The sequence below is a fragment of the Barbus barbus genome (genome assembly GCF_936440315.1).
Source record: "Barbus barbus genome assembly, chromosome: 43".
NCBI lineage: Eukaryota > Metazoa > Chordata > Actinopteri > Cypriniformes > Cyprinidae > Barbus > Barbus barbus.
The window spans coordinates 17,940,101-17,966,790 of record NC_136721.1 but is presented as its reverse complement, the minus strand read 5'-3'; the positions used below and the strand labels follow the sequence as shown (position 1 = coordinate 17,966,790).

General features: G+C 37.7%; 1 protein-coding gene across 3 annotated transcripts in view; it reads right to left on the bottom strand.

Moving 5' to 3' along the window:
* Positions 1-2,825: 2,825 nt before the first annotated feature.
* The window catches only part of LOC306862064 (splicing factor, suppressor of white-apricot homolog), an 86,306-nt gene continuing 62,441 nt past the window's right edge, over positions 2,826-26,690 (bottom strand). For 2 of the 3 annotated variants that reach the window (XM_079404664.1, XM_079404665.1), the window contains exons 14-18: positions 20,159-20,472; positions 14,377-14,523; positions 8,896-9,057; positions 8,066-8,138; positions 2,826-3,479 (exon numbers count right to left, since the gene is read on the bottom strand). In XM_079404664.1, coding sequence (XP_079260790.1) covers positions 3,414-3,479; positions 8,066-8,138; positions 8,896-9,057; positions 14,377-14,523; positions 20,159-20,472 — 762 coding nt within the window. In that variant the 3' untranslated portion in view covers positions 2,826-3,413. Of the gene's footprint in view, positions 3,480-8,065; positions 8,139-8,888; positions 9,058-14,376; positions 14,524-20,158; positions 20,473-26,690 lie in introns of all 3 variants that reach the window. The other variant, XR_013783520.1, reaches the window with a different exon arrangement.

The window sequence follows — 26,690 nt, the reverse complement described above, 5'->3', positions numbered from 1 at the left end:
TCATACCAATGGTCCATTTCATTTGGGTTCTCTGCATCACAAATCCCTACTTCTACTTTTGCAGGAGGGCATATAGAGAGAGAACACATCTCAATTACCACATTAAAGCCTTTAACACAATCAGCACCTACATCACATAGAATGATGCCTTTGAGGATTAGGGTTTTCATGTATATTTTTTTCCGCTCAGAAAATATTCTCTGCACTTCCAAAAAGGCCTTTGTATTTCGTAATATTCAGGATACATCACAGCTGGCTGAGATTTTTTTTTTTCCTTGTGGGAAATTCAGCAAAGCTGCTAAGGAGTTCAGGCCACAACTTTGAAAAGCGCAACAACCCTCTGCTGAATAACCACATCAAGAGAATCGAAAGCTCTCAGACACATGCTTCTGGATTTTTAATTTCACATACTCGGTTGGATTTCCAACGTGTCACTGCACGACTGCTTTCATTCTAGCAGGGTTTCCACTGAGGTGGGAAGCAAAGGGAAATAAAACTTAAGAACAGGCCATGAAATGTCATTACCAACCCAACCCAAGTTCATTTGACTTTTAGATAGTAAATTGTGCATGTATTTTCCATTGATTTTTTAAAAAAGTGCAAACCACCCAGAGATCAAATCAACAAACCTTCCGTCTACAGAAGGCTGTTCGTTCCAGCATTTCACTGGACCAGACTGAAACCAGTATTCCTCAATTCTCATAAAGTTAAAAAATCTCCTTAACGGTCTCCTCATTCTGCCCTATAAGTGACTTCTTCGATACCACAAAGCCATTTTATTTGTCATACACAAAAACTCAGAGCGAGTGGGCGAAACCTTGAATGCAGCCCTTCGGAATTAAATCAATGATGTTATGAGGTGCATTTAATTGCATATAAATCCATTATTTAATGCTATACGAGGCAATCCAGTTATTGGAGAGAATATTGTGGCCATTACGAGCCTGGAACGAGTGAAGCTTTGGCCAAAAATGAGCTGTGTGTTTACTCGCTGGCTGAGCAGATTGCTGGTGTGTAATGATGAACACAGGCTCTCCGGCGAGAAAGAAAAAAGACGTCCCGGCCTGCAAGAAGCCTTGTACTCCACTCATCTTCTGTCTACAGGCTCTGACAAGAGATCAATGTCGACGCAAAAAACAACTCTCCAGAGATGGCGCCTTCGGTTTCAATCCAGCTAATACAGTTCCATTTAATGATTATAATTAGTTAATTGCCTATAAAGACTTGGCCTGAAAATTGCCTTAACAACCGTGTCACAATGAAATATTGTACTCCAGCAAACAGCGAGAAACTTCCACTCTAGCAAAGCCTTTTATTTCCAATACTCGGTATGTAGTGAATTCGATAAAAGGATAAAAATAATCAACAGAATAATGGAAAACTAGAGGGGAAGGAGGCCATCAGGAATATACATTAAGGTCTGTTTCAAAGTGAATGGTTCACTTCACACAGGTTCAGTTCACAACAAAGCATTTGTAAAGCACGAATTTCATTTTAGAAACTTGGCTTTTGTAAGCCTATTGAAACGGACACATACTGCTACTACTATTACTACTAATAATTAAATATTTATATACATTCATTTAAAATAAAATAATACACAAAATATTAAAAGTAATTAGTGCTGGCCAACGATTAATGGCATCCAAAATTAAAGTTTTGTGTAGATAATATACATGTACTGTGTATATTTATTATGTATCTATAAATACAAACATGCATGTATGCATTTAAGAAAAATGTTGTTTATATATTAAATATATTTATATAATACATTATATGAATATATATACACACATGTAAATATTTTCTACATGTATACTGTATGAGTGTGTGTTTTTTATATACATAAGAAATATACCCAGTACACACACATATATTATGTACACACAAACATTTTTGGATGCAATTAATTGTTGCCCAGCACTAAAAATAATATAATTATAGAATTTGTTCTACATAGTAATTGAACAATTAAAATAACATTTTAAAATATATACTTTTTGTAATTTCAAGTTCTTCATGTAATTTACCAAAAAAAAAAAAAAAAAAAAAAAAGCATAAGATCAAAACAACTGTGAATTTATATTGTTAAAATTCAAATGAGAGTGTAATAAAAATGCAGGGTCTATTATTAAGTCTAGTTCAAAGCTGCCCTTTTCAAAAGCATGTACGATTATCGTGATTGGTGCAATTATGGAACATTAAGCATCAAATTACAAACAAGAACATTTTTTGATATAATGCAATTCAAAAATGACTTTGATTAAATGGCTGAACATGCGGGACAGAGTGAACAATGAAAACCAGATGATCAATGAAAAGCACACCAGATGGACATTTGAAATTTATTTTTGCCAAAAAACACTTCCTCTGTGCCCTTTTCCAGGAAAATCTGACTTGAATCGGACTCAGCATAATTTGAATATGGGAAAGCGTCAAGTTCCCCATGTCAAAAGAGTTTGGGAGTGAGTGTAAATATGGGTTTGGATGGGACAGACCTGCTCCAGGAATCTCTTACCAGTCCAAATGAGACTCACCACGTCGTCTCTGCAGGCTGAACCACCACCAGATTAAAGGCTCACTTAAAACAGACCACGATTCCCACCGTTCGCTCTCGCTCTCTCCCTCTCTTGAGAACCCCTCTCATATGAACCCTTCAACAGAACATGGGGCCTAATTATCATGCAGAGTGCATGCTGGGATGCAGTACATGCGTCGACGGTCGAAAGGCCAGAGCTCGCAGGTGCAGGAAATGAAAAACAGACGGAGCAAGAGGCGAACATGACGAGCTGTCACTTGCGGAAAGTAAGGCAACCACACTTGTGTTCCATAATTCAAACTTTATTGATGGTTTTACAAAGTAGCTTCAAAATTAGGCCCGTACAAACTTAGAAATGAAAAACTGAAGGCCACATAATCGAAAAAAAGCAGATGACTTCGTATCGAAAAGAGCTCAGAGGGAAAAAGGAGATAGGAAAGAAATAAACAGCATTATCCTTCACAGAAGGATATAAAGGCATCCTTCTGGTAGATACGATATTACAAAGAAAAAAACGTTTTTAGTTGCATCCAAGGAATTACGCCTGTAATATTTTCTTCTTGTTGTTTTACAGCTAAAACACACAGCAAGACTGAGGCTCCACCATCTGCTGCTGCTTCCATTTGTTCTACACCTGCTTGGGTTCCACCTGCACCTTCAAAATAAAGGAGTTCTCCGTGCCTAATGCTGATCTGGAGGTGAAATACAAACATCTAACGCAAGGTCCAAACAGGCATAAATAAAGGGATAAAAGCGTCCAGCATTGTGCAGCTTGTCAGGCAAACAGCGATCCAGTAGTTAGCCAGAAGGCTGTTGCTGTCTTGCGAGATGTAGCTGGAGATTGATCCTGTCTGGATGTGGTGGAACTCACTCAGGAGGGGTTCGGCTGAAGGCCTTTGGAGGCAGCAAGCATTGCTCGCACTTTCGCCATGAGGTCCTACAAGCAAAGAGAAATGGAGGAAAAGTTAGTACAGCATTTTGTAAGGGAGCAGAGCTGGGAAAGAAACTAATCATAGTATATAAATTCACAGGACAATATAACAGAAACACTAATTCATAAGCTTGCAGACAACTTTTAGCAATTTGAACTTCAGATTGGCTTCTGGCTTTGTATGTATGAGAATCCAACGTGCTAAATATGCATACGGATGTCTAGTGGCATCCTATAGAAGAGAAGGCCATGGGCAAATAGAGCTGGATTCCTGCTCTTCAAATGCCTCCCCCTCAGTCTATGCGGCTCAGGTTGCCTTACCCAAGGCCGGTTGCATGCTAAGAGCCCATAGGGAGAATGGGACACCAGAGAACTCACAGTTTGGCACTTGAATAAACATTTGCTTAATGAATATGCACATTAACTGGTGTCATTGATTTCACAGGAATGGAATTTGCATTGAGGAAACTCCAAACAAAAAAGTACTTAATGAAATATTGCGGGGTTCGGTAGAAGGTAAGCTCTATAATGTTGATTACATAAAAAAAGAAGTAATATTACATTAAAATACTAATAAAATGCACAAGAACATATCAGTTAAACTACAGTTAAGATAAACTTCGTTCTGTTCCCTTATAATGACGCCTTTCTCTGCCACTAGTGTAAAATCACTTCAAAGGTTCTTTACTGGTTTTAAATTTGAAAGCAGCTCAACTTGGCATTACATATCAAATCAGTAAAATAATCTTTTGAAACAGGTGGCTGAATTGCACGGTTGTCATAGGAGCAAGGTTTGCTCATTGACGTTTGCAGAATTAAAGTCACCGCTGTCTTCCACCCCCTCGTCCAGTCGAAGGAAAGTTATTAACCCTGAATTTCCAATAAAGCCCCTGCAGAATTAATCATTAAACAAACAAGTGCTTAAGAAAAGCACAAACAACGCAGGCAAGGACGAACGTGCCTCTAGAGAGAAGGGTCTGCTGTTGTACTTCATGGGGTGAAATCATTATTAAAGTTGTTTTGGAGAAGTGAAAGCACACTATTACATGGATTGCATTAAATAGTGTACAGAGACTATGACTTGGGGGATCTTGCATATCACCACCCGCCAGGTTTGTGCACAATTCATAATAAACCTAAAAATGGATGGATGGATAAAATTAGTTTTCTTGTCATTCCAATCCAAATTCCACATCAGCTTCCTGTATTGTGACCAATTCAATTCAAATTCCAACACATACACCACTATCCAAACGCATATACATTGCTAAAAGGCGAAGAACCAGTGAGAATATGTCTCTCTGATCATAGTGTGTTGATCCAGTACATTGGAGTGACAGGACTAAGCTGGGATAAAGGGCTTTCAAAGCTTCCAGCTGACCCAAGCAGATTACTGCAATGAAAGGAGGATATCTTCAGTATGATTAGAGCTCATTACCAGACCACAGCTGGCTGAAGTCCGTGGACATCTGAAAATATGTCTACCTAAGTCTACTCTTGCTCGATGGAAACTTAAGAGATGTTGCTTTCTGACATCAAATGACCAAACAAGAGCTAGTCGTAATTGGGACTGAGAACTGCTTTTTGCAGTTGGCTGGTTTCTCTGTAGGTATTTGGGTCCAGACCTCCAACCAATCTGACAGATAACCCACATTTGTACCTACATTTTCAGAGTTCAGAGGATCACCCTATTTTCAGTTCAAAGAGGTTGCACTTCAATCACAATTTCTGAAAACATTCTGACTCAGTCATTTAGTCGCTTTCTTCATGGCCCTTTACTCCTGTCTGTTTTAGGCCAGCTTCAGAATGGTGTCCCAGGTGAGGTTTAGAAGCTTCAATTCTGCTTTCTCTCTTTTGTTTTCCCTCTGGTTTCCAGAAGAGGCCAATCCAAGTGATGAATGTTCAGCTCCAATCAAGTTCTCATGATGATGGTGTCCATATTTTCTTGCTAGCACTGCATGCGTAGTTGTTGGTTAGAGATGGTTTTGGGCTAGGAGATTTCAAGATTTCTTTAAAAGTTCCTTACAGTGTTTTAAAGTCATTCTCAAACATTCAGAACCTTAGATAAAGTGGAAAGAACACAGCTCTGATACGGTCTCATTTTAATGTTACTATACTGTGAGGACCTTTACATGTTGTTCACATCAGTTAATACGAGAAATTCCTTTTCCCCTCCGAGTCACAGTGGGGGGTACTCGAGAACACAATGCATTTCGGTTTCTTATCTTGCACACAACAACAATAATGTGCTCATAACCTGCCAAGGTGCATTTTGCAACCCATAAACGACTCCTAATCAAACCATCAGTCACCTGCCACCCTTTACACACAGCCCATTCTAAAGAGAGGAAAATAAGAAAGGAGCACCAACATTTTAAGCATGGGGAGGGCAGCACAGAACACTAGAAAAGAAAAAGAGACTATTGTGTTCCTCAGGGAGAATCATAAACCAGCCTCCCTTGTTGTTCGTCTGACAGGCAGATAGAGGGTTGGTAAAATCCCAGGGGAGTAGTGCTAAGATTGAGAACACGCTTCCCCAGCCTTTAATGTTACAGCTTTTTCTTTTGCCGGTTGTAAAAACCCCACCAGTCTATACCGGGGTGCCTCATGAGAGCACTTCTTCCTCTATCAATAGTCGGGATGTGCATGTCAGAGCTGGAACATTCTCCTCTGGAGGATCCGATATAGTTGCGTGAGGTAGGGCTACGGGCAAAAGATTAACTGAGCCGAGCTGAAACCTGCTTCTCTACCGTAGGATCTACGGGTGGTCTGCGCAGCCAAGAGCTTTCGTTCCCTGGGATAGAGGGGGAAATGGGGACGAAGGGACTTCCTCACGCAACCGAAATGCAAGCATGCACAGGCCTGCAGAAATTTCTGCCGGTAGTTATTTGTCAAGGTGAACCGCGCTTCTATTGATTCAAGCAGCAGTTGCTGGTTTTAATAAGAGCCAACTCGTTTTTGCAAGACACGGCCCCCTGGAAGTCCTGCCCCAGTTCTGAGGTGTCAGAAGTGATTTCATGCGCTGGGAGAAAAGGGAAGTAAATTAGGTTTCCAAAAGATCTGAAACCATGTCAAGACTGTGGACTTTTTTAGTACAAAGAGCGAATAAAAGGCTGTTATCCTGCTGACTTCTCTTTCTGCTGAAAGTCTGCAAGCGAAACACAGTACGGTGTACTTTGTTTATCTTCTTACGTTCTGCATTTCCTGCATCCTCTTCTCTCTGACACAACTGCATTTTTTTAATACATATAGTAACTAACTTTCATCTACTTTGTATAACAATAAGCAAAAGGGAATGAAAGCAAGTGCACTCTGCATTTCATCCTTGCCGCACCAGTCCAGAGATCATAACAGAGCTGCAGGGACTGACAGCTGCACTGAATCAGCATGCGATAGCGACAAGCTAACTTTCTCACATAAACATACACACACACCTACATACCCACCCCTAACGACAGGGTCATGCAACCAAATAACTGTATTTCTCAGTTTCAGCACGTAAGGCTCTGCAAACAGAGACCACAGAGACCGTCTGGCTCTAAATTACATATTAAAGCTATACTAAGCGACTCATCAGCTCTGCTACATAATTTCGGTCTGTTTTCCCCTTAGGCGCTGAATTAAAACGAGAGAAATAGCAAAAGTTTTGTGTTTTTTAGTGTATTACAGTGTTTGCAAGGCAGCGCTGTATTGATATTTCTCAAGCATTCTGCTTAGGTTTATTCTAAACCCTCAACCTTACAAATGAATTCAGCCTGAAACTGCTTAACGTACAAAATGCAATCAAAACTTCATTTAAAAGCATCAGTCCAAGGGGGCATTTGCATAGATCATGTTGCATTAAAACGGAAGGTGCTACACCAAAGAATGGAGAAGAATGCAGGATGTCAAAACACATTCTTAAAAATAACAATTATTTTAACTTTCAATATGGCGAGACACTGAAAAAGCAGCAAGATACAACATAATGGTAAATTACAGCTATCTAGCACTTTTACTTAGAAAAACCAGGTTCTGATAAACCTTCAATGTCCTATATTATCAAAAAAAGAAAAAAAAAGAAAAATATGCTTTAATGCTGATGTAGAATTCCAATTAAAATGTGAATTTAGAGAAATAGAATAAAAATGAACTGAATTTCATATACGTATAATTTTTAATTAGAAAAATAAAGTTTGTCAAGACACAAAAGCCTGTTTTGAACATTTTTGAACATAAAAAAAATCCCTGAAGTTTGAGGGTTTATGGGCCCGTATATTATATTTAATATTATATAAATTATGACACACTGGTCAATTATGGCTGTCTAGCATTTTTAATATAACCACCATAAAAAAAATCTATGCTTTTGGTCAAAGTGTGGCACAGAAAGCAGTCCTGATAAATCTCCAGTGTCCTATGTAATAAAGAGTGAATAAATAAAATGCAATGTCTTCATTACTATCTTCATTTGATGATATTTCTCTGCAAATACAGATATAAATAAAATTGATTACATTTAATTAGGCGACATACTGTAATTAATTCATTTACAGATTTTAATCAAGTGAAAGCCCTAGTTTACACAAAAGCTTTGTTGCTTACTGACATACCTGAGCGATTTTGCTTTGCACTGAAGAGACAATAGTGGAGGACACTTGCTTGTCTTTCTCCTGAGAGCCATCCCTGTTTAACAAACAAAAATAAAGAAAGAGTGAGACAGTGACAGACAGACAGAGGTCTGCCAATTGGCACGGTTTGTGAAAAACAACTTAATACAGTATTTATGATGACTGGTGACTACGTAAGCACCGCAGACATCTCAAGCTGAAACTGAGCGACCAGAAGGTCATGAAATATTCACCCAATGCCGGAAGAGACACAACAACTGCACAAATAAAACAAAGTCTAGAGAGAGAGAGACACAGTGGGAGGTAAAGAAGAAGCAGCAAAAACAACTGAAGGTCGAGGGAGTTTAGAGTAACTTTTTGATGAAACTTGAAGTTGTATGAAAAAAGTCAGTACCTGTACACAATAACCTTTAGTAGTGTGGTGCTTTCTCAGGTTTTTGAATCAAAACCTCTCCATAATGTACAAATATCTTGTAAAATTCATGCATTTTATGCTGTGTTTGATCAAAATGTCATCATGGCTGATTTTGAGCATCTGAAGCGTTCAACAGGTAATTAGTCAAGTTGTCAAATCATACCTAAAACCATTATAGCTTCCAAATCAAAAAGCTACAGCGCAGACCGTCTTTGTGTCTCACAAGCTGTGCTCTTGGCAAAGCTTAAATTAATATTGCAACAAAGTGGGGAAAAAATATTCTGGAAATCTATGATTCTGACTGAAGCGGACTGAGCTTCAGAGGGTGGGCGGCTCTCTCGCGAGGTTCACGCTGACTGATTGGTTAGTAATGGGAACAGAGCGAGATACCCTTTACCTGGACCTCCCCAGGCTGGAGGCGGGGCTTGTGACAGGGGAGGGGCTTGCAGAAACTCTGGCCATGGCTCCGGCTCTGTAAGGGGATGCCGAGGGCGAACAGGAGGACCCCTTAAATTGATGCGATGTCTTTGAACCCTTCTTTTTCTTTTCATGAGGTGATCTGAAAAAGTTATTAATATAATAGATCAGCTCAAAACAAACACACATATTCTGCTGCACGGTTTGTTACAAAAACTACTGCCATTCATTTTCATTTTCCCCAAATCAGATCTGGGCCCGTATTCATGAAGAAATTTAGTGCTAAGAGTTACTAACAAAATTCTAAGAAAATTCTTTCTTAGTCAAACTAAGTTTCCTCTTAAAATTAAAGAAAAGATCCTAGTAAAGAAAAAAGTAATTCAGAAAGCATCTTAACCCTTAAAAGAGGTCTTAAGGTCCAAAATTGTTAGGAGTACGGACGAGGAGAAAAAGCGAGAGGAAAAATTACGCCTGTAATTTCAAAGTGAAGGCTTATAATAAACCCTACTCTTAAAAGCGCTCTTTTATTTCCTTCTTGGCAACCAACCAATCGCAGTTTTCAAAAGACTGTGTCATTCCTAGCAACGGGGTCAGCCCCGCCTCCTCACTAAGATAAAAGTTTTTGTCTTTTCCTTGCTCAGAGTTGCTCTCAGATTGGCTAAAATAGGAGCTCTCTGAGAGCATTCTTAGAATCTTTATGAATACGGGCCCAGATGTTTTGCATCAAAAGACCAATAAAATTTGAGAGGGGAAACATTTTATGTTAATAATGGCATGTTGGCCTTTATTTTTTAATGAGTTTATTTTCTTCAATTATTTATGCAATTATTTTCATTCAACTTCAAAAAGTAATAATTTACTTTTAGTCATTTCATTTCTGTATTTTCTTAAATGTGTGTGTATAGAGTATTTACAGAGTTTTAACTTTTAGTTTTAGTTACTTTTTCTTATTTGTAAGTCGCTTTGGATAAAAGCGTCTGCTAAATGACAAAGTAAAGTAAGTAAAATATATATATATATATATATATATATAAATAAATATATGTACAAATATGATTTATTAGGGGTGTGCAATATATATCGTCTGTGTTTATATCGTAATTGTTGTTTCAACAGTGCGATTTGACATTATCGAGTATTTTGCAAAACCCATTCAAAACATTCCTACAGAGTGCATGCTTACATTACGTGAAGTCTAGATTAGCACGCATTCTTTCACTGCATGATTCAGTCTATTACAATACATTTACAATGATCACAAAATTCAAGATATGGGAACAGAAAATGTATATATTTATATCATTTGATATACTTCTATCAATATCACAGAAAGAATGCAGTTTTTTCTCCAAATATTACCATGATTACAAATGTAATATTGATTTTTTACAACAGTTCAAAACAAGAGCTTAATTAAAGGTGGGGTATGTAATTTTTCAAAAATGTTTTAGAACACAGAGTCGGGGCTGAGTACCAAAACAAACTTGTAGCCAATCAGCAGTAAGGGGCGTGTCTACTCATGTTATGGAGGAGAGAGCGTTCAGTGAAAAGCCGAGCTGAGTGACAGAAAGATAGAGATGGCGGATAAAAAACAAAAGAGGAAAACATCTGCGAAACGATAAGGCAAGAAGTAGAACCCATGTAAATATCGGATCAGCTTTCCAGCGCTGGAGAGAACTCAGGGAGAGGAAGGCCTGCAATCGGACACCGAGGTTGCTTTGTTTCCTTCCAATAGGTGAGTAACACCGTGTCTACACCAGGCACGCCGGGCCGCAACATCTAAAGCCTGCCTACACTGGACGCGTGTATTTCAAGTGAGAAAGTAGTTGTTTAAAACTCAAATCTGCAGTTTATTTATAAAAATAGTGCCTATTTGAAAATGTGCTTCGTGTATCCCAAAGAGAGGAGCATAACCTCAGCTAGTCCTTCTGACATTTGCCGCTGGCTCTGATGTCTCTGTAGTGGTTAAACATAAGATATCATTAGTTTTGGGTAAATCTAACAGGTAATCTTTGGTCTTTATTCTATTGTTCTATTAATATGTCAAAATGAAAATGAAAACAGGCAATGTTTGATATAATATTTAGTTTCATTGTAATGTATGTACGTTCCCTGAACTACATTTCTGCGGCTATTAATATGTTTAAATGAAAACGAAAAGAGGCAGTGGTTTTTGATATATTTTGTCTGTAAATACAGTGAGGAAGACGGCAGCAGCCAAGGTGAGCTGACTGACGTTATCAAGTATGCTGCTCATTGGTGTTTGGTGATGAGTTTTCGGCTCAAGGTCTGCATTTAAAGTCACACCAGAGGAGTTCAGCTGGGATCAGGACTTGGCTTTCTGCAGACCAGTCAAGTTCTTCCACACTGACTGAATCAATCATGTCTTTTTGAACCGTGTCTTATACACAGAGGCACTGTCATGTTAGAATAGAAAAGGGTCCTGTCCAAACTGTTGCTATAAAATTAGAAGCACACAATTCCCTTGAATATCATTATATGCTTAAACATCATTAAGATTTGTACTCATAGAAATTACTAAAGTAGTCAAACATGTTCATTAGAAGGGGGTGACTCAATACTTTTGACAATATAGTGTATATATTTGCATATTATGTATTACTGATATTTTATTTGATAAACTTTATACATCAAGTAAATATTATTCTAATCATTTTTTATATCGTTCTAGTCAATTATATTACTTTAATTATATTACTTAAATTATAGCGGTTAATAATTTTATATGCAATATATACACACATGTATGACTAAAAGTTTAAAAATAATACATTCTAAAGCATTTAAAAGTATAACATGCAAACGAATACACAAATACATAGGATTATGATTTATTTGAATAATGAATCTTCAAAATCATGGGTAGTGTAGGTATTTACAAAGAATTAGGCTGTAAAACATTTCATTTTAAATACGAAGCAGTGACTCACTGTGACTTATGGCTTCTACAGAAGCATATACCATCGCTTAACCTCAGAGCTCGTGGCTGGTCTGTCTTGAAAGATTTACATATTTTGTAAAAATATATTTTCCCATGGAGAGAATAAATAATATTTTACTTCCGTAACCCAACCGTTATATGCTATATTTACAAGACAGCTGCTGCCTGGTCCAAGACAGGCACTCAATCTTCCTCTGCTTGCATGCAAGCTAGGTTCTGCATCTGAGACGCTTCTATCATCACTCTAACAAACCAAACCTCACTAAAACCCTGTAAGTGATCCGACCATCCATCTCTCCCTCTCAATTCTTCCCACAGTTCAAACCAAAAAGGGTCGAGGGTGTAATGAAAGATGCTGAACTTTTTTTCTTTTGTAGGAGATGTGTAAAAAGCTTGTCTTTGCAACCTCCTCGGCAGCAGAATATGAAGAAACGTCTCAGCTAAGCTTTAAAGAGCACTGGAGAGAGTGGGCTGCCCAGATAAAAACCAATGACATAAAAGACGGGTGAGATCTGAGAAGTCACCATGACCATCTCTTTTTGTGGTGATTTAGCACCTTATAGGTGTCGGTAAGAAAATCATGGGAAGGTAGAGGAAATAAGAGAGAGGGTAGGGTGATGATAGCAGTGTCATGGAGTGGAGTCTCACAGGACTCTTCAATAGGACTACAGAGAATGAAAAGATCATGCCTGCTGCAGAATCTGAGGAAACACCAGGAAAGCACTTTTTACCCACTTTGAACAGCAGCATGTATGGTGACAATCAGTCAAACTGCTCCTTGTGATGATATACAGCTAGAGGGTTTAAAATGAAGCCATATCACAGCTGCCGTTAATATAAACACACGATCTTCCTGCTGTCATTATATTTTGTATTCACAGCAGTGTGGCACTGTAAATCTGTAAATTAAAAAATACAAATCTATAGTATGTATATATATATATATATATATATATATATATATATATTATATTAGTGCTGATTCATTTTTTCAGTTTAACACCTTAAAATTATTAACGTCGTTAACGCTGGGGCAGGACCTAGGGTTGGCAACCCCACTCATAACTGCTAATTCTGTCTCTTTTTTCTTGACAAGAAGTGCATTTATTTCAGTCGCAGAACATCTTTAGGAGCACATCAAACAGGAGACGTTTCAATCGCGCGCTTCAACTTCATTTCAGCGGCAGGCGCGAGTCAAACGAGTGCAGAAACTGTACTGTGCTCGCAGTGCTTGCTCTTCAATACAAGCACAAAGGTGCCGGTGCGCGCACAGCCTGTATCATTTCATATCAAATCGTGAAAGAAACTACGAGCATTCAATGTCACAATCAGTTAAGTCATGAAGTTACCAAAAAGGTTAAATTAAAGCTGCCATAAAACTGTGCGTGCATGTAGTATGTTATATACGAGTTAAGAACTTGTCTCTGAAATGGTTTTCAAAACTGTCCTGGAGCATCTGTCTCCACTCGATTCAACTCGTCAGCTCATTAGAAGAGACTGAAATGGGTCCGAATATGAAAATATGATGCGTGTCAGACCCGCGTCATGTTCGGTAGCGGCAGCTCTTAAAGAAATAGCAGCCAAAACAACCTAATAACCAGCTGCTGTGATGTCTGTTCATCAAGAACAAAAGAGGAAATCAATAACTTTGATAGTTTTAAGGATTCATCTGTATTTAGTTTAAAAATTTAGTGTTCAATTTCTGTATATTTCTCCTGAGGGACAAAGGTAGATATGTCACAATCTTCATATTCATTTATTATAATGGGTTTATGTGAAGATTGTTTTAAGTTCACTTAAATCAGAAGTTATTTTTAAAGTCTAATAAAAGATCAAATTGATAGCTCTTAATTATAATGCAAAGTTGAATGGCTATACACTACTGTTCAAAAGTTTGTGGTTGGTACATTTTTCTAAAATGTATTTTAGTCTCCTATGCTCACAATAACTGCTTTTATTTGACCAAAAAGAGTAAAAACAGGAATACTGTTAAATACAATTACAATTTAAAATAACTGTTTTGGATTTCAATGTGTTACACTTTAATTTATTCCTGTTTCAAAACTGAATTTTCACCTGCCATTACTCCAGTCTTCAGTGGCAAATGACCTTAAATGACCTTCAGAAATCATGCTAATATTCTAATTTGGTGCTCAAGAAACATTTCTTCTTATTATTGTTATTCTTATTGTTATACTATTATTATTATTATTATTATAATATCACTATATTTTCCATATTGGCTGCTCCTTAACATTTTCGTAGAAACCATGATACATTTTTATCAGGATTTATTTAATGAATAGAAAGTTCAAAAGAACAGTATTTATTTGAAATCAAAAAAATCAAAATGTAACATTATACTCTTTAATGTTACGTTTCAATTTATGCATCTTTGCTAAAGTATTAATTTCTTACTGAATAAAAACACAAACAGTGTATATTTAGAAAACAATTTTTGTTTTGTTTTTGTCACAGAACCCTAAAGTGCCACCCCACCTTGATCTGGAGCGCTTCCTGCCCCGTGCTGGGTTGCTGCCAAGGCGGTAGGTGCTTGGCCCATAGCTCTCCTTCTCTCTCTCATCACGCTTTCTGTCCGAGGAGAGAACTTGTCTGTCTCTGCGGCTCGGGGAATGAGACTGAGAACTGAGAGTGGAGAAAGAGAAAAAGAGATTAAAGGAAAGAAACATGGTAAACTTAGAAGTCTTGCTCAAGAAACCAACCCACAGGTTAGACTTCTTGATGCTGTTAAATTAACTGTCAGCTGATGATGGTCCTTTACTCTTTGCTCTCTATTACTGCTTTAAAACCTTTTTGACAGATGAGAAAGTTCAAAAAATAAGTAATGAGGAGTTGAGGTCTTGGACACTGAAGGTTATTATTACAAACAAAAACTATTAGATAAAGTAAAATTTTTAATTACTTTTAATATTAAAAAAAAAAAGCTGAAAAAAAGCTAAATTTTGTGTGGATGACATTAAAACCATGACGGTAAATATGTTTTGCTTGTGAGATTTCATTGTTAATTTTTGATGACAATTAAAACATGTTGCAAGCTATTACAGTTTTTTGGGAAAAGCACACACACAAAATGTCCTGTTAGTATATGGCATAAATCACTGAAATAGCTGTCACATTTTTTATCTTTGACAGTCCTAGACTTATGTGCCATGCACAGCAGACATCAATGTAAACACTGCAAATACACTGAAGAAATGTCATGGACCTGGAAAATTTGGGCAAATCAGTGAGCACTGCTGTCCAGTGCAAGCCGTCTGGGACTGACACTAGACCTGAGTGGATCTCAACTGGTGCATCATAAATGTCAAGAGTTTACAGTTTACAGTTGTAAATGAAGCAGCAACTGGCACATTTATAGCAGATTTCACTGACAGCAAGTACTGCAGTATACTGCGATGCTGTGAATTTGACAAATAAAATTCAGAGTAAAAGAACAAACACCTTGTGAAACATCTCTCCAAATTCTATAAAATATCAATTCCATTCAGTTTCAATAAGATTTATGCATTTAATTCATTGCAGGGCACGGCCGCATCATTATTTTTAATGTTCAATAACCGTACAAAATGAGCCTCACTGATCCTGGGAAATGCTCGTAATGACGACGAATGAACAGATTCCTGTAACAAAACGGATGGACTGTTATTAAGAGTTGTGCGTAGGCTGAAATGTAATCATATGTGCATATAACCAAACAGAAGGATAATGTGAATTAAAATAAATATCTTATATGCACGTGCACTTCAAACAAGTAGAGCAATGAAAATGTGGGGATCAGGAACAGGCAGAGAGAGAGACAGAAATATATATTTATACAGACAGGAAGAAGAACGTAAAACAGATATTAAATCTAATCATTAATAATCTACTGCAGGGGTGTCAAAGATATTATTTGATGAAGAGGAAAGTTTTTTTTTCCCACCATAACACATTTGCATCCATTTATTATAATTGTGTCCAGTGTGAATTTCATTTTTCTTTTCTTTTTCCGCTACACTGGACAGATATACTCATTAAGGATAAATGTGTGGCTGGTTCCTAGTGCTGACGCACTGACTGGAGACGAGATGTCAGGAGGCAGGAAATAAAAATGAGTGAGTAGCTTTAAATACTGACACCGGTATTATTAGTAGTAACACAATTAGAGGCATAACACTGGTCATGTTTGATGTCACAAAAAACAGCCGCTTTATAATTACTTGTGGCCCTAGGATTGCCAATTCAATGTCCATGCTCACTGTCAGAGTCACCGACTGAGATATGGGCTTGTTATTAATGAAGGCTATAATATAAACAACAAGCTCATGGTTTGTGGTGAAGTTTGATTTATACCACTTACTAATGCTATGTATAAAATGTTATCTAGTCAAATGAGCCATTTTCTAGTTTTCTTTATGATGTCGTATTATAATTATAGATGAAATAAAAGGTAGATATTTGCTATAATTGGTATATTAGCCTATTGGTATGATATGGTAAAATATTGGAGATAAAACTAGAATTCCAGACTGGAATCAGGTTTTAGGCTTTGGGTTGAATTATTTAAATGCTACTTCTTTTATAACCAATAAATAATAAATTTTATACAAAAATTCTATACTAATCTGTCAAAATGAAGTAAAAATAAATAAATCCAATATCGGTCAATATACACTCCCATTCAAAACAATTTTTTTTTTTTAAAGAAATTAATACTTTATTCAGCAAAGTTGCATTCAATTTCTATTTCAATTAAAACAGTTATTTTGTATTATGGTTTCCAACAAAAATATTAATTAGCACAACTGTTTTCAATTGATAATAATACAACTGCATTGATAATAATAAGAAATGTCTCTTGAGCACCAAATCAGCATATTAAAATGATTTCTAATATGATCATGTGACACTGAAAATTGGAGTAATGGCTAAATTTCAGCTGTCATCACATTAATAAATTACATTTTAAAATATATTTAAAGGCGTCATCGGATGCCCATTTTCCACTAGTTGATATGATTTTTTAGGGTCTTAATGAAAAGTCTGTAACACTTTGGTTAAAATTTCTCAATGGTAGTGTCAAAAACAGCTCTTTTCAGAGCAAGCTGTTTTGTAGCATTTTCCTTTAAATGCAAATGAGCTCTGCTGACTCCGACCCTCTCTTCCAAGCCGCTCTCTGAGGCACTGTTTACTTTAGTCGCATTCATCGTGAAACTTGCTAATTAGCACATTATAAGGAAAGGCGATTAGCAAAGATTCATAAAAAAAAAACTTATACTCACTTCATCTGTTGGTGAAGCTGGATCACGAATGATTCGCAAGAACAAACACATTTAGGTAGTTTGGGGGTGCATTCCCTTCACAAACAAACGTAATCCACTGCATCTTCAGCAGCTCAGATGTTGGGAGTAAATGACGACTGCTACGTTCATTATAACATCCAACAACAAAACACCTCAATCACTATGGAGACATTCTTGTCTACATCTGCTCCGGCGTCAAAACAATGGCGGACTGATGACAGCTCACTCAGGGCGGGTCTAAGGTAAGACACCAGTCCAGTCTGTGCTGAAACGCTACTGTCAATCAAACTATCGTGGGAGGGGCCTATCTATGTGATGTCACACAGACAGGCATCTGAGATCGGCTCGATTTGAGAAAGGGGTAAAGATTTAACCAGATTAAAAAAAAAAAACAACACTGGGTGGATTTTTATCATTATAGGGTGGTTGTGTACACACACTGCCAACACACATTTCAGTTCAAACAACTTGTAAAAGTGCATGTAGCATCTGATAACCCATTTTAATTAACAGCTGCCATCAACTGTAATAATATTACTCTTTTCACCAAGGTAAGCATAGGAGATTCAGTATGCAAATAATGTTGGTTAGATTTAAAAAATGTTAACTATTCTACCAATTTAAAAGTTAAGACAAAGTTAAGTCAAAAAGAAAGGTAATACTCACAGGTTGTAAGAATCAGATCTAAATATAAAACCATAAATCTCTTTAAAAACCTGCTTCCTAGTATTTGAAAGCTTGACATGCACTTTAGCTCTTGACCTCAATATTCTCAAGACTACATGACACAAATAGTTTATTAAATTCCTCTTAGATTCAAAATCAGCTCACAAAGAATGGCACTTACTGGGGGAAAGTACAAAAGGTGACAGCTGAACACTTTAACACTCATTTCCTTTACTGAAGTGGCGATACTCAGACATCCTAGACCAGGACTCGGCCTAAACACAAGCTGACCTGCTGTAAAACAAACACTCGTGGTCTAAAGGCTCTCCGCCGCTTAACAGCAATCAGGGAACAAGGTCAAAACCACAAGGTCACGTGTCTGGCTTGAGAAACGAACATGTCCATGCCTGTTAATGACACGGTTGTGGAAGGACATGACAGATAGGGTGAGTGTGGACAAAGGTGTAGTGCCACTCTAGACACTCATTATCTCAGGTCATCTGAGGACTAATGGGAAAGGGCAACACTGGAAGGCCATGATGAGGCTGTACCCGATGAGAAATTAACTCGGAAGTGAGACGATCTGGATTAGATGGAGATGGGATTGTCATCTTAATGCAGACGCTGCAGTCTGCGCAGTGGTGCAAAGCCTATGAAGTAAGCGGATGAACTGCAGTTCAATAACAGAGGAATAAGAAAACCACCAGGGATAGAAAGATTTCTCATATAGCTCTTAGCTGGAGAACATGGCTAAAGCCAAGGCGATATCTACAGAGCCCCACAGGGGCTCAGCCAAACTAGATTAGTAGTCTAAGAAGAGCTTCTGCCCAAAACTCAACTCAATCTTTCTCTTGCTCAGACACAAGATTTATTCTACAAATCTATATAAATATATATATATATATATATAAATCTATCTATCTATATAAATATATATACACACACATAAAGAGAGAGAGAGAGAACGAGGTCATTCCTTATCTCATATTAGAGGAAGCAATTTTACTTAAATTCATCTGAGTTATAGCCACACTTTTTACCCTTGTTTGGCAAGTTTGCATGGAAATATAACCAAGGAAAGGAGCCAGAGATTGTGAAAGATGGAGAGAGAGAGAGAGAGAGAGAGAGAGAGAGAGAGAAAGAAGAAAGCGAGGCCCTTTACACACTGTAAGTGATTTAAATGCTGGGGCCGAAATGATTTAATCTCCAGAAATTATATTACAGCGTGTCAGGACGGGCATGATGAGGGGACTGTAATTACTGCAACTTCAGCAGCGGATAATGACAAATCGGCCTTGATTTCCAATAAAGAGGACGAATAAAAAAACAAGGGCGGTGGAGGGGTGAACAAAAGTTTAGAGGTGGGGTATTGCATCCATCCCTTGAGCTTCTGGGAGTAAAACTTTTGACAAGCCACTCTCCCCACATGTATTTATTGATATAGATGCAGTAAAAAAAAAAAAAAAAATAGTATGTGAACCCTTGGACTATTACTATTGATTTCTGCATATACTGGTCATTAAAGTCACAATTACTCCTAAATTCTTTCAGATATTCCTATTTGAAAATGAGCTGAAATCACAGGAATCATTTGATGCACACTGAGATCCTAAATTTAGAGTTCACCCAAAAATTCAATACTATTACCATTTTCCAACCCTCATATTGTTCCAAACCTGTATAGGAACATAAAAGAAGATATTTTGAGAAATGTCTGGGTAATTTTTTTGTCCATATAATGAAAGTCAATGCTTAATTTTCAACTTCAAAATATCTTCTTTTGTGCAGAAGAAAAAAGACAGGCAGGTTTAGAATGACATGAAGAAGAGAAAATGAGAAACTTTTTGGGTGAACTATCACCTTTAAGTTTAAGTTTCCACATGCTCATTCCACCCTGCACTGAATGTTTACACTGCGTGTTCAATTAAAGCATTTCATTGTTTGTGTTTTATTTAAGCAGATCTAAAGTTCCGACTTTGTTGAAGATTAGATCACATTTTATAACAAATTTATATATTACAAATTTATATTAACCCAAGGGCTAACATACTTTTTTCTGCAACTAAGTTTAAGAAGTGAAATATTCAAATGATTAATTCCAAATTTTAAGCCCTAAAACCACATTTAACTTTTAACTTAAAAGGCCACTTAGATTAACACATTTTTGGATGGATAAGGTGGAAAAGGCAGTTTAAAAACATAATTACATTTCAGTAAATGTAGCCCTAGGTACATGCCATTAGCAATTAACAAGCTATTTCTTAACAGTTTAAATCGTTCCTGGAAATATGTTACAACTCCCAAGACATTACCTGGATTTCCTGAAGGTGCGGTAGGCACTAGGCAAAGAGTGCTTGGTTTTGGATTTGGATCTGGAGCGCGAGCGGGATCTGGACCTGGACCTGGACCGAGACCTTCTCTTATGTTTCTTCTTCCTCTTATCCCGTTCTCGATCCCGATCCCTTTCAGGCCCACGGGAAGAAGACGAGGCAGAAGAAGTGGGCACATGAGAAGCAGGGGTGTTTGCACGTCTTGTTAGTGCAGTTTCCAAAGGCTGGTAGTCAAAGCCTGGTATACGAGACATGTGTTGAGGGATGCCGCTCATGGGAAGGGAGGACATCAATGGCTGGAGAGACACAACAAAGAAAGAGGGATTAGACACATTAGACCTGAAGCTTAACTCAGACGGGCACATGAAAGAAAACTGACATTTTAATGAGCAAAATCCAATCAGGCTGCTTTCTCTGGACAAAATTACGACACACGTGAGATGAAAGGTGGTCCCAGTGGCTTTCTAAATTTGCGCATCTGCAACGATCAATAGAGCCGCAACTGGCTTTGAGCGGTCTCGGGGACCGTATCCAATTTAGAAAGGTTTTTGCCATCAGTGTATGTCTCCATGTGAAAGGAAGCAATGGTACTATGTATGTGGAGGGCTCCCCAGAGCAGTTACTTTTTTATCCCTGGTCTTAATAACTCCACTTCGCTCCTTCCACCCCCGAAATAGCGCTAATTAAAAATACTGGTTGTTTCGCAGCATAATATGGGTCTGGCAGAAACATAATTGGCCATTCTCTTCTGTCGTAATCACTTCAATATGTGTCTGTCTGGTTAAATGAGATCCCCTCTGCTGTTGGATTCACATCAGAAATGGAATTTCATCAATCAATGCCGCAGCTCACGCCGTCGAAACCACATCTGCGGGTCCCGGTTCATCACACGCAAGGAAATAAAAAGTCTATTTTATCACGAGGCAGAAAAGGCGATGGACTCAAAGTCAGGCTTGAAATCTAAGGGCTACAGGTCATATAATACAGCTCTGGAGAGCTTAAACGGAACCAGGACGCAATATCATTCTAAAGTATTTTTAAACGTGTCCCAATTAATCTAGAAATAGTGTTTTCTCTCTATATCTAGCATGGGAACGTCTCTTATGTAAAAGATAGTACTGCTCAGGGCAAGAGGGTGTTGGAGTAGGTGCTGTAGATGGAAGATTAGAAAAGTGCATTCAATTTGATAACTCTCTAACTGGTGTTACATAATGGGACACAGGGTTGGGTTTGATTTCAGGGGTTTTGCGTTGACATTTGGCTAGATAAACCCTAAAGGAGAGCGTGGCACAAGTGTCCGGTCTCTCATGTCTGTTTTCAAGAGATAGGGACAAAGTGCCCTCCAAAATATCAAGCCTGCTAGAGCCCATGTAATCGGGCATGTGTATATTTTTGGATTTACTAAAAAAAAAAAAAAAGTTTCTATCATGTTGCTTACTGGGCAAAGTCACGCAAGGACAGCCTCAAGTCTCTATGATGTTCTGGTCACTAGTTATAGCTTGGGTGCCACCTTCAACATGGATTTTTTGAGATTTTCTGAACAGTTTTATTTGTAATAGTGCAACATACCACATGATTTGTGCACAACCTTTGTAAGACAAACTGTGTAGGATGACTTAAGAAGTTTAATACTTAGGGTTAGGGGTTTGTTAAAATCCATAACCCAAGGTATGAGCAATAGTGATGCTTTGCCTTTTAAGTATCACCAAGTACACAGCTTCAGAGAAGAGCTGAGAATGCCAGGTCAGCAAAGCTAGAGAGCTTAGTCACTGCGCATGTTAATAAGGAGAAAGTGTTCGTCCAAATCCCTACAGTATAAAAAAAACAGCTGCTGTTCCGCTATTAGAACTCTATAAGAAATCCAAGTGAAAGGGAGAGAGCGAGGAAGATTGAGTCTGAGAGAAAGGTGGGAGTGCTAATAGGAGACAAACAGCAAGGTCTAATCTTTCATTTCTTTCGTAAACGTTTTCATTTGGTCCTTCACACACAAACATGGTACAAATCGCAATCTGAAGATTGTATGTCATCTATCGATCTATAAATAAATCAAACACTGTGTTTGTTCAACCTGAGACTGTGACTAAAGCAAATCAGCCTGAGTAAAGAAACGGTATGTGAATGGTAGTTTGCTTCGACAGCTTTAGGGGTTAATCACAGCCTTACTTGGTCAATAAAGGCACTTGGGAATATGATTGCAAAACAGGCCTGTCTCCGCTTTTTGAAGTGTATTAATTGATAATGGGTTAAATTCAACCACTTACAAGGTTTGCCTAAATAAGAGCAATTTAGAGCACCTAAGTTGCATTAAATAAATAAATAATCAAATTAATTATACAATATTTCGATTAATTCACTGACTGTATTTGAGAACTGCCCCAAAGGCAAAAAAACTAAAATAAAATAAATAAATAACTGATTATTATTGGAATATTCACAGCTTCTTAAGGGGAGAAAAAGAAAACTATAAAATTACATTGATATTATAAATAAAAAATAAAATAAAAATGTACACACTCGCACACATACAGTACAAACATACGTAGGTATATACATACCTATCTACATACATACATCTATATGTATCTATCAACTATAAAATAAATATTCTGAGACAATAAGAGACAATGAAACGCATTCAAAGAAGTGGTACCTAAAACATCAGAAGAATGGAGTCATTACAGCGCCGGTGCTAAATCCGTCTGCAGTGAGAAGTGTACAGCATATTTAATCCATCTGTTCTTCATACTTGCAGAGAAAAACAACCATAAGTGGGGTAAATTGCTGCTATTTAGTTCACATTCTCTGGAGACACTGCCAGAATCCGAAGTTTTTACCACAGTAGTTGTTTTATTTTTTAAACCATCTCCAATGGATTGAAAGTGTTTGGACTGACAGCTTAAGAGAAAATGTCATGGAGGAAGTGCCTCAGGTGGAAGTGTGCAATTACAGCCAGCAGCCTTTTCCTTGTATACATTTCTCACAGTAAATACACACTCCAGGTCACAAAGGGCGGGGAAGCGTCATCAGAGACGAGCCAGCAGATCAGTCTTCCTCAACTTTTGACACAATCACCTCAATCTCCTCAGATTTTCCCCAAACATTGACTGCACAAGGCAGATTCAGTGTGTTATAAGAGGCATTTAAATGCATGAGCAGCAACACAACATTCTAGATAGTCGACATCTCTCTCTCTCCTATAGCCAGCAAAAGTACAGACACCCTTTTTCATTCAAATAACGATACCTAGAATGAGTCTCTTTGATCTTTGCACAGTTTACTTCGCTCTCTATTCCTCGGATACTGAGGCGCAGCGACTCTGGCACAGACAACGCGCTGACACTCAGCGCTACGCTAATTAACTTGGGCTTCCTGAAACGAACCATTATTTATGATACTCTTTAGCTTCTCTAAATGAAAGGCTATTGTTTCTCTAATTCTGGAGGAGCATCTGGTGAGCTTGAAGTTTAGGACAATCATTCCAAAGGTACTTCAGGGAAACAGGAGTTGAAGTTATTTATGATTTCTCTCCACACACACAATATGTCACAACTAATGGGAGCCTAAAAAGCTATTATCTTCGTAAAGAGTAATGGGCTTCATTATTTACTTCTCGAATTTTCTTTGCCACAAGAAAAATGTTTTCTCTCAAACACAAATTCAACACCACACTTTTGATCTCCAAATCATGGTAGCGAACGTCTGAAGCACTTTTCACACTACTCTTAAAGGAGCACTGTAGTGGTGTTAGGGACCACAGGGAAGCTTTAATCTCACCCGACATTCGCATGAAACATTACGACACTTTCCTTCCCACAGGATCTCTGATTGAGGTAGATGAAGGAATTTTAGAGATTCTGAAAGCTGCTGTGTGCAATTGCACTACTCCGTACACATGGTTAGGTACCTGCCAAATCGCCTTGGCATCTGATGGACAGTGGAAATTCAAAACTAAGTAAGTGCTGTAGGGTGAAGAATGATTTGTTGATTTCTGAGTGTTGGAAGGGGAGAGACGTAGTAAGCAATTGAAAGGAAGCGGTAAAGCCATTGCATCTTGCTGGATGGCAAGCGAGGGATTATGGGGGAAAAAATTACTGAGAGGCTAGTTTAGAGTAAATTCCCTAAGTCCATGCAAACAATGCAAGCTGGTCACATTTTTGCATTCAATCATCTGAGTGATACAGCATATCCTGTCTTTAATAAGTGATACATGGAAAAACTATGGGAACTCTTTCGATTAAAGGGATAGTTCACCCAAAAATGAAGATTTGGTCATTATTTACCTATATGAGTTTCTTTCTTATGTTGAACATAAAAAAAGATATTTTGAAGAATGCTGGCAATCAAACAGTTGATGGTCCCCATTGACTTCCATAGGGAATGAAATACTATGGACGTCAATGGGGACCATCAACTGTTTGATATTTTCTTGTGTCTATTGAACACAGTGTGAAAATACTAACATTGCAAGGAGAAAAAACTGTGAATACGTAGGCTAATGGCTACTCAGGTAATCTTGGGTTCAACTAACCTAGAGTTCAGTAAGAGAGGCAAGATTGGTGGTGTTGGTCAGTGCCGACCTATACTTTTGGATTTGCTAATCACAAAAAGCATTGCCTGATGTGTACCAAACCTCAAGCAAAAGAGTGCTAAGAACATCCGAGATTGAGAATTGTTGACCTGCAGAAAACTGAAAGGGGTCTCTAAAAGCCTTGTTGTTCATCAGTCCTTGGTAAGACTGATTGTCTTTCCAAAACAATACTTGCGAGTTTGCAAGAGAGCACCTGGGTGTACCATCTCTCTACTGTGCAAAATATTCTGACTTGAGATGCTTCGGCATGACCTCAAGAGATTGAGTTCTATAAGATATTCTAAGAATTTTCTATACTGAAAAGTCTTTAAAGAAAAATACTGAAAAACTGAAATATCAAGTGGTAATTGCTTCTAAAGGAGGGTTTATGAGTAAATATAAAGGTTTGCATTTTTTCCACCCTGCACTGTAGTGTTCAATAAAGACATGAATTGCTGTGTTACTTGTAACAGACTATGTATTGGCCTACGTATTCACATTTTTTTCTCCTTGCAATGTTCTGTCTATTAAATTTAATTCATGTAGAAATTCAGATAAATATAAAGGGTGCACATACTTTTCCCAGTAAATGTACGACATCAAGTCTTCAATCTTACAATAGCCTTTAATAAAAAAAGTCTTAAACCTGAGAGATTGCAGGTTACCAACTCCCATCAAATAGGGATACTGAACATCAGTGATTTTAAATGGAAATTGTTGCAGCTCTTCTGGTCAGTGCTGGTGGATGAGCAGTGAACGATGGATCAAGCAAACAATGCATAATCTAAAAACTGGCAAGTTATTATGAACAATACATTAATGTTTCAATGCTGGTGCAGCTCTCATCTTCAGAGGGGTAGAAATATTGCTTCTAAGTCAAAATAATTAGCTTGTTTTTCTGCAGTATGCCAATATGATGAATGGACATCTGTCAGGAACTGCTTGGCAAAGTAAAAGCAACACAACGGGTTCTTACTGACATTCTGGAAGGTTCCCACCAGGGAAGTGAACTATAAAAGAAACACTGATTATTTAACTGTCGGGCAATCCTGATGGGAACTATTATAACAATGGCTTTGCTGAATAACAAATTTGCTAGAAAAACGATGACCTGCGGACTTGTTGCAATTCAAAATCTGTAAAATGCAATTATATGCAATTACATGGAAGAAAACAAAATAATCAGCCATTCTCAAATGAGTCAAACAAACTAACACAAAAACGTATTTAAAGGGATAGTTGATGATTATAACTTTAATAATTCATTATTTATGTTTTTTTTCAAACCTGTATGACTTTGTTCTGTGTAATTTATTTTTTGAAGAGCGTCTAAAAGGGGTGAGATTAGGGATGGGTACCGAAACTCGGTATTAAATCGGTCTCGGGGCTAAATTATGAAAGACCGGAGTATCGATAAGCTCTGACGTTATCGGTACTTCTGTCGGTATTGGAGAAATTAAGAAAACACACATACATTTATTGTTGCTCTCTCTCTCTCTCTCGCTCTCTCTCTCTCTCTCTATATATATATATATATATATAATGTCGCCAGCTGTTTTTATGTGCAATAATATTCAAACATTTGTCTGATGCATTTTTGCTATGCGCAATTCAGAAGCCAGATCGCGCTCACGCGGAGGAGCTTCAGCACACGCAACATGAAAGTCCTGTTTAATTATGATAGAAGAGAGAACCAACTATTCAAACATCTGCTCACACTTTAGGCCTGTGGCTGTTATATTAAGCCAAGTATTTTTTTTCTTTCGATTTTGGCTTCCAAGGATTATAGCCGCATTTCTTCTAGCACACTTCCCTTCATAGCGGCGCGGATTCGTTCCTCCGAACCAAAACTTAACATCTGAATCAGCTCAATCAGTGATTGTTATAAAATGCCGTCTTTACTGTTGCTACATTGCAGGACATATTTGATACTAAAACTTTGAAAGT